At 34.6% G+C, this 10,000-nt stretch overlaps 1 protein-coding gene across 11 annotated transcripts in view; it reads left to right on the forward strand.

Moving 5' to 3' along the window:
* LOC122631075 (neurexin-1) overlaps positions 1-10,000 on the forward strand; it is a 289,963-nt gene that overhangs the window by 144,598 nt on the left and 135,365 nt on the right. For 9 of the 11 annotated variants that reach the window (XM_043816311.1, XM_043816303.1, XM_043816302.1 and 6 more), the window contains one exon: positions 5,242-5,295. The exons of 1 other annotated variant lie outside the window; for it this stretch is intronic. In XM_043816311.1, the coding sequence (XP_043672246.1) occupies positions 5,242-5,295 (54 nt within the window). The remainder of the gene's footprint in view (positions 1-5,241; positions 5,296-10,000) is intronic. One more of the 11 variants, XM_043816306.1, reaches the window with a different exon arrangement.

A 10,000-nucleotide genomic window follows, 5' to 3' on the forward strand; every position in this document is an offset into this window, starting at 1 on the left:
AGAGAGAGAGAGAGAGAGAGAGAGAGAGAGAGAGAGAGAGAGAGGAAAAAGGATGAATGTGCTACCTATGTAGATAGAAAAGAGAAGAAGTACTGGAAACGAAGCTACGATGTGAAAGGATACGTAAAATTTATTACGGTCGGAATAATCAGTCCGTTGGGATCTCATAGAAATTCAACAAAGAATTGAAGACTATTGTAAAACAATGTAGGTGTGTTGGAACTAGGGCAAAAATGTATTATACTTATAAAAATATTTATTATTTGCGTTAAAATGTACTATGGTAATCTTGTAATTCTTTAAGTGGGAATTTTTCTACAACCAACACAGACCCACACATGTGTGTATATATATTGATCTAAACTGATTGTTCAGTAAAACGTGAAAATGTAATATATTTAATCGGTCTCGTAGGAGGTATACAACTTATAGCTATCAAAGAAATCAAGAGAGAGAGAGAGAGAGAGAGAGAGAGAGAGAGAGAGAGAGAGAGAGAGAGAGAGAGAAAGAGGATGAATTAAAGGGATTGGAAGGAAAGCTTTATAAACGAGACCACGGATGATCAGACAAGACCAATCTAGTTTGAGTTTATTATCGTGCGAAACAGGATTATTTTATCCATCAAGGAATCTTGATACGGTACGATTAATTTCCCTTTGAATATCGATATACTAACTTTGAAAAGTGAAGAACAAAGTAGGTTAATAAAAAAGAAAAAAGAAAAAAAAAAAAGAAAGGAAAAAACACAAAAGAAAAAGAAAAGAAAATGAAAGGAAATAAAAAAAGAAAAGAAGGGGAAAAATTGAAAGAGAGAAAGACAGACAGACAGACAGACAGACAGACAGACAGACAGACAGACAAATAGATAGATAGATGGAAAGAGAGAGATAAAAAAAGAGAGAGAGATAAAAAAAAGAAAGGGTTAACCGTGCTAACGCAACGCAAATAAAAGGCAAGAGCCGGCATTTTAACGAGCGTCGCGAATGGCTCGTAAAACACGCACGTTGAATAAAGGGTAAAAGCTTTCCTTTCGCGTACCTACGTTTCCAACGACGTCGACCTCGAGTACGTTTTCGTGCAAAACTGCCGTCTCGATGCGGAAGAGAGAAGACGAACGACGACGACGACAACGACGACGACGACGACGACGACGACGACGACTACTACTACTACTACAACGACGACTACAACGACTACGACTACTTGCCACGAATATATTCACAAAGAAAAGTATGTTCGATCGGAGCTGCAAATTTTGCAACTCGCTCAAATCACGTTGTTCTCGTCGTCATCGTCGTCATCGTCGTCATCGTCGTCATCGTCGTCGTCATCGTCATCGTCGTCGTTGTCGTCATCGTCGTCGCATCTTCCATTGTTCTTTCTCGTTCGCTCTTTTACTACTAATTGCCGTCTGCTCGAGGCTATTAAACCTAGCGACTAAAAAGCGCGAAGAACCGACTTCAATGAAAGAAACGATATTCTCTTTGATACTCGTTGTTTGAAAATCTTTTTGACGTAGCAATTTCAATGTTAATTGCTAATCAATTTTGTTTGTTTTATTATTATTATTATTATTATTATTATTATTATTATTATTATTATTATTATTATTGTCATTATTATTATTATTCTTATCTCTATTAAATATTGTTTTATTCCTATAAAATGTTTCTTTACGTCGTCCTTTGATTTATTATTCAATTTATCTCGCGATTCTATCACCCGCGAAAAGTGTGAATTGTTAATTTCTCATGGCATCTAATTTCATTTTATACCGATGAAAAAAGATCATTCGTGAAATAATAGACGGTATATCACATTTTGGATTTATATAAAAATACGCGAACGTTTTATTAGACCGTAAAATAAATTTAACTGGTCTTTCTATTTATTCCTTAGTTGGAATATTTATTTGATTAAATTATGTAACAATTAGATAACGCGAAATTTGTAATAATTTCCATCGAAATATTCATACTGAATATATGATACGATTTACGCGTTTGATGAAAATTATATATATATATATGTGTGTGTGTGTGTGTGTGTGTGTGTGTATATATATCGATTATTAGTATTCCAAAGAGAAACGATTTCTAGATAGGCACAGTTATGTAAATGGGATGGAAATGGCACGTGGAAGATCTCGACTATGCAGGTGGACGACACGAAGCAAATGTGGAATGCGAGCATCGGCCTCCGCGTTACAACGGCCTCGGTTACCTACCACCCCTTGTCTTTTTACTTCCACCCTCGTGAGAGTTCATTGCTGACCCATTTCGTGCTTACGACGACTAGCATGCGACTCGCGAAACTTTCCAATCTATCCTTTTTGTTCTTTTCTTGTGTTTACTTCGCGAACGATTTTGCTATCCACCATTCAAAAAGAAATTAGAAAGTTATGTGTGTGTGTAAAGTGAGAACCAATAATATAGTAGTTACCAATAGTAATACTCTCTTAATTTTCTTTGTTCCAATTTTTTTTTTTTTTTTTTATTTATTTATTTTTTTCTCTTTCACGTATCTCTTACATTATATTATACGAAGTCTTATGTATATCATAGTAGAGTTATTAATGGAGATCATGAATATAAAATATTTAATTAGAAGAAATGTAATGTCGAAGTACTCTTTTTATATTATTAATTTCATTCTACTTTTTTGAACGAATTTTTATATTCTTAAAAACATAAATAATACAACAGTTTTAGATACATTTTAATTTTAATCGATAAGATACAAATATTCGACATTCCAATGTTGACATACATACTTAAACACTAACTCACACGAACACGAACGTTACGAAAAAGTATATCCATGTTGAAATAGACCAAGAGCCTTTATTATTTTTAATTAAAAAGAGAAAATGGTATATTCGTGTAGAAACAGGAAAAGGCAAAAAAGAGATTATTATTACATCTTAACGTATGAAAAGAGGCCCGTAGCGATGAATATAATTCTTGGATAATGATTTGAGTAAATGATAATACGATTTATGGGGATATTGCAACAACTGATAACGGATACAATAAATTGTACAGTTGCATGAACAGTGATAAAAATAATGATTATTAAAAAAGCTTATTAAGAAAACGAAAATAAGAAAGAAAGAGAGAAAGAAAGAAAGAAAGAAAGAAAGAAAGAAACAGAGGATGATAAAAAAAGAAAAAAAAAAAAACAGAAAAAGAACAAGAAAGAGGAAGAACAGAAGAAAGAAAAAAATCCCGTGAGACGATAAAGAAAAATTTGATTTTCATACGTCCTTCATAAAATTTATATTTCAACCTGCATGCATACATACTTCCCTTCAATTTACTTACAAACAGAATTTTACTACTATCTTTAGGATTTAGTTTTCATTACGAAAAACCCACGAGTTCATCCGTTAGATACGGAGGGAGAGTTACTGGATACGAATAAATTTCGTCGGAGTTTTAATTTCGTGTTGGCGATGAACGCATCAACGTTTTTATTACCTTCTTTCTTCATCTCACGTGAAATGAATGTATACGTTAACGTCTATATATATATATATATATATATATATATATATATATATATTCATCTATGTTCATACATATATATATGTGTGTATATATATATATATATATATATATATATATATATATATATATATATATATAAAACAATCTCTCTCTTTCTCTATCTCCTCTATTTCTGTCTCCCTTTATCTCTCTTTCTCCAATTCGAAGTCAAGTTTCCTAACACGGTTAACGTAGTTAACATCCCCTAACGATGAGTACGGATGAGAAAAAAATGTTGTGAAAATCCATCCCTACATGAGTTAAGAGAAAGAGAGAGGCAGGAAGAGAGAGAAAAAGAAAGAAAGAAAGAAAGAAAGAAAGAAAGAAAGAAAGAAAGAAAAAGAGAGAAATAGAGAGAGAAAGAGAGCATAAAAAGCACAGTGAGAAATGCATGAAGGGTGGTAGTTGGCTTTACGCTCGAGAGGGTTGCGGCTTGGTTGCTGCTCGGCTTTCCTGCACGATATGAGATTATTGTTTTCGCACGAAACGCATATATGCGATAACTCGATCGTTTCCCTTGGAAAGCTTACCGAGAAAATCGTTCCAAGTCTCTCGGAAACGATTATATATGGATGTTCCTAGCCTATTTATATATACCTATGTACATACATACATACATACATACATATATATGTATATAATATACATATATATATGTATATATATATATATCTATATAGGAAGGAAAAGGAACGCACATTCGAACAATTTGTCGTTATCTCTCGATCCTATCGTACGTTATTATCTACGTTCTCTCGTTTATACCACTTTTGATGTATTCAGGTACGTTTAGAACTATTATTTAGCTACGTTTCTATCTATCTATCTATGTTATGCATTTCTCTATTTCTCTACTTTGTACTATCGTATCGCTAGAATACGAGATATGTTCTTCGTATATCTAATCTCTTCTTCTTCTTCTTCTTCTTCTTCTTCTTCTCCTCTTATCTCTTCTCTCATACCACACAGCAAGTTAATTTTCAAACAAATAGTTACGCGTCCTCCGTAATCCCCAGGGTACGTTTTGCGTTACCTCTCTTTACTCCCTCACACCCCACACTTCTCTCTCTCTCTCTCTCTTTCTTTGTATATACATACATACATATATAATAAATAAGTTTCTTCTTACAGCTTTAGAATTATATAAACGTTTTACGTTTTGTAGGATGTACTTATATACATACGATTTTTCCCTCTTTCTCTCTCTCTCTCTCTCTCTCTCTCTCTCTCTCTCTCTTTCTCTCTCTCTCTCTCTCTCTCTCTGTCTCGCTCTTTCTTTTTATCTCGTGTTTATGCGTGCAACATGAGATGTTCTTTTCGCTTATATCTTTCTTTTTCTGTTTGCTTATGCGTGCCTCTATTTTCCTCTCTCTTTTTCTCTGTTTTTTCTCGCTCTCACTCTTTGTTTCTTTCATTCTCATGACTTTAAAGTCGACTTTCAAACGACGAGGACGTATTAAGGACAAACCAACGAACAGACAGATGGACGGATGGACGGACGGACAATGACATGCAGAAACTCACGTATTTACATAGTTGTACATACATTAGTTTTATTAAAAGATTTTCGTGTTTCATATATGTATATATATATATATATTTTGTTTGTTTGTTTGTTTGTTTGTTTGTCAAAGAAACAAGCATGGTTCAGTTTTTTTACCTTCCTCCTTTCCCTTTTTCTGTTTTCGCATAGAAGCATGGAGTACGGTGCTGCCTACAGCGGGTGCGGCTGATTACTGGGATTACAGTGAGTCTTATCAATTATTCGATATCACAGTTATCTCTACCTCTATACGTATGTATGGATTCCCCCGTTGATACGTATTATGTATATTGAAGGTAGAAATACGATTATCCTGAGTAATATCGTAAGTTAAGTTTACATTAGATCATACATAACATATACGACCAAATAAATAAATCGTTTTCATTTACGACGATGCCATTATCCATAAGATTGTCTTGTTTGTTGAATAAAAGGACGAGTACTCGTGATTGCTTTGATATAAAAAAAAAAAAAAGAAAAAAGAAGAAGAAGAAGAAGAACCAAAAAGGAACAAACGAACAAACGAACCAAAAAGAATAAAAAAAAAAAAAAAGAAAAGAAACAAATCATTATAGGTAGGTAAATGCTTTCGGTAGAGAACAGCTCCGGAACATTTTCATTTGGGTTTCATCCCTTAGAAAATGGAGTAGCGCGCTAAAAGCTTAGAAAGAGAGTATACATAGCTTTTAATTTAGACGTCGATGGACTTTGGTAAACGGCGAACGACGAGAAGTACATGTCGATGCAAAATCGAGAGAGAACTCGTATTTATCGCTTAGCTCGAACTTACTTCGCGGATTCCAAGTTCATAGGTTCGTTGCTCTCTGAATACATTGCGATTGCCGAATGGCTAAGCTAAACCTTCGAAACTCCGAATGTACGGAGTTTAAAGCCGCGATAGGAATTCGGTCCGAACACGACGGAAGCTCCATTATCCGGATGCCGAATAACCGCGCGATCGATCCTTCGAATAGCGATTAAACGTAAGCTCTAATGAATTTTGTCCCTTTATTAAGGTGAACGCCGAACGTACTTGGTCGTTCTGTGAATTCTCTAAAGTTTCGATTGTATGCGCGCAATCCGTAAAAGATTTTCGATTTATTTGATTACATTGAAAAATTTTATCGTCAATACGTGGCATCTGTAAACGTAATATCAGAGATTACTTGAACGTATATATCTATCTTTTTCTCGTCATTCTTATATTCGTTTATCTCCATTTTCATATATTATTAATTATATTATATATTCTTGCAAAAGTTATGGATACGAATTATTGTTATGGCTAATTAAAAATTTTCGATTCGCATTTCTATGTAAATCAGAGATAACTCGAAATGAGTTATATGTTACGACTATATTAGTTTTTTTTATTAAAATTGACATTATTATTATTATTATTATTATTATTATTATTATTATTGTTGTTGTTGTTGTTGTTGTTGTTATTATTATTACTATTGCTAATACGTATTTTACTATATTAATATTCGTTCTTACGTAATCTCGATAAATTGTTGCATATGTCGATGGTATGTTACACGTATTAAATAATTCTATTTGTCTCTCTTTCTCTTTCTCTTCTCTTTTGTAAAGTCACGTGCAAATTAGCGAGTAAACACCATTGATGTATAAACCAGTCGTTGATATCGCGGATTTCTGATCGGTTGCTCACGTTTAAATCGATGTTTCCCATTCCATTTGGTTTTGCGCGGTACGTTTAGTTCGACTCTAGCGTGAAACATGGCACTAAACGTCACTTTGCTAACTCGACACGTTATTTCCCATTCTATCGGATCCACTTCTTGCTAAAGTTTACCATCTGTCGATCATGAATATCTTCGAATAGAAATGATAATCGTTGAGTAAGATTTATATGTAAACAACACACACACACACACACACACGTTATTTACTTTGACAAAATAGAAAACGATCAAAATAAAAGAAACAAGAGAAAGCGTTTCCCAAGCGATAATCTTGATTGATAAAAATAAAATTGAACGACAGTGCGACAGTCAGATAAAACGTTGTCGTGAAATCGAAATATCACGAAGGTTTGGAAAAATGCTACGTAATGATTTTTTAGATAGTCCAATGGTGTTGATAGGTTTTAGTGGGGTGAGACTCACCATGCAATTTCTACGTGATCGAAAATAATATTGGCGGTTACATCGGCTGCCAATCCTTCTGACAATTTTTCCTTTAGCAGATATTGATGCAGTTTGCATACACACGTTCGTACTCCGCATAGATATATATTTATATCCAAATCGCACCCCGATATTATACATAGATCTATATATAAATAGATTTGTATATTTATTTTCTGTCTCTCTCTCTCTCTCTCTCTTTCTCTCTATTTCACTCACTTTACCTATTTATTATCAATATATCAATTCGCATATTATACGGATATGCAATTATGTTTATATCTCCCTATTTATATATCCGTAAATAGATATTTATACAAACATAATACGTGTATATATGTATTTTGGAAATATTTCTATCTCACCCACGTAAATAAATTCTTTTTCTTTTTTTTCTCTCTCTCTTTTTTTTTTTGTTCTCTTTTAAAGAATATCGATGGATTTTCTCTCTCTCTCTCTCTCTCTCTCTCTCTCTCTCTCTCTCTCTCTCTCTCTCTCTCTCTCTCTCTCTCTCTCTCTCTCTTTCTCTGTCATTATTTCGGACGTAGACGCGTGATCGTTTTTTTTTTGCGTTCACGCTTCGAAAAAGGCTGTAATGATCAGGCTCGGAATTGTTTGGAATTCTGTCATCTCTAAGCTTTTATCAGGACGATTTGCACGCTCGAGTTCACGCCGATAGTCATGTTATCGACACTCGTAGCCATTCGCCTGTGATCCAATACGGCGATCGAATCAAATAGATTATTCGAAACGTGGAACAGGGAGGAACTAATCAGTGAATAATAGGGAATCAGGGAATTGGATGATGGAGAGTTAGCGGTCTTTCGGAAAGCAGTCCTTTCGAGAACTTTTCCGTTTCGAATGTTTTGGCTTCGACCGAATTTCATCGAGCTTCGGTCCCTTAAAACGGTTGATACAAGCTCGACGATGAATCAAAGAAGAAAGGATGAAAGACGGAGAACGAGAGAAAGAGAGAAAGAGAAAAAGAGAAAGATAGAAAGAGATAGAAAGGGACACACACACGGTCGATCAACATTTTCCAGAGGTCTCTATCTCGAGGGTCGAGTGTGAGGTATCATATTAGCATGTATATTGCGTCACGTCGACGCGCAATGCGACGACATCGCTCAACAGACACTACCGGCGACGAACCGAACTAGATATTCTCGTTGGTGCCCTTTTATTACGATACGCTTCGTTGCAAAGAGCAAAGAAATAGCCTAGATACTTCGATCTAACGTACCTCTTACTCGACCTAACTCTTACTACGAAGAAAGCGAATATTCAAGATCAGTCGGTTTAATCGAGAACAGGTGCTAAATTCTTTCATGTCTCCTGCGAAATATGAAATCGTGGAATTTTAGCACGAATATGCGTGTTTCGAAACGATACTGATCGAAATTGAAATGAATCGTTTGGAATGAAAAAGTTCAAGCTATCGCGTCAAATATCAGAGTTATGTTTAATGCAATCGGAGAAAACTCACGGAAAGAGATTCTCACGTTTTTGTTTGTATTAATGAAACGGTATAAAAGATTTGTTTAACCGTATAAAAATGTACATATTGTTATTGTATGAATAGAAACGGTGTCAAATTTGTCGGTAGTTTATTTTAACAGATATTAAAAAGGGAAACGAGAGTTGTCGCGTCTCGCGTGACATGTTTAGTATACATACCGACTTGCCTAACTTTAAATTGCTCGTAAACCGCTTGCATCGGATGAAGATATTCTTCGTACGGGAGAAAAAAGCATTGCATAATGTCGAGGAGCCATAGTTACGTGCGTACATAAAATGTAACGATACTTTTTATATTTTCATCCCGTCCTCTTTAGTTCTCTTTTTTTCATTTTCTTCTTCTTCTTCTTTTTTCCCTTTCCTTCTTCTTTTCTTCCTCTTTTATTTTCTTTCTACGACCAAGCACTTCCTCCCTTTAATATTATATCGATAATAAATATTAAACGTCGAGGTAAATCGACGATGCTCTGTAATTATAATTTTAACGAAGGAAACTTTTCGGACTAACGTTTATTATAACATAGATAGAAAAAATAATTCATTTTCTATATGGTAAACAAAATTTTATATACGTTAATACTTACTCACTTACTTTCTACGTAAGTAAGTTATCTACTCGAAAATCACGTTCCCGATATTCCTATAAATTCGTTGAAGCATAAATTATGATTCAAGACGTAGAAGAGAGAAAGTATGTAGGTGCTCGTTAGCAGATATATACTATACGGGTGCTAACGTTGAAAGCCTTATCGCGTTCGCAACGAAAGATCCTATTCGTCGGTTCCTACCTTTCCTAGTTTCGAGCTGGCAACGACGTAGGGCATTAGGTTGGTCCCAAGAAAAAATATCGTTTCTTCGATAAAGAAAACGATACGGGTTGTGTCCTCAGCCATTTCCTGCCGTGGTTTCGATATCGTACTCGTGTTCCGATCTGATCGATGCCGTTCAAAAATGCCGACGAATATCGTGACGAACGAAAAAAGCAAACGCCAAATAAATCCAATGGACTACTTTTTAACACATTGAGAAATAAATAAAACGAGAACACAGCACCTTTGCGTCGCGATAGCTCGATCGTTCGTCAACGGCAATTATTTTGTAAAAAAAGAAAGAAAGAAAAGATAGAAAAAGGAAATGTCAGCTAGAACGAATTATCGTAGATACGTATGTACGAATAATAAAAATAACAGTTAGACAAATTGCTATCGTCGATTATCGTACTTTTACAGATCGTT

This window comes from Vespula pensylvanica, chromosome 8, assembly GCF_014466175.1.
Source record: "Vespula pensylvanica isolate Volc-1 chromosome 8, ASM1446617v1, whole genome shotgun sequence".
NCBI classification, from domain to species: domain Eukaryota; kingdom Metazoa; phylum Arthropoda; class Insecta; order Hymenoptera; family Vespidae; genus Vespula; species Vespula pensylvanica.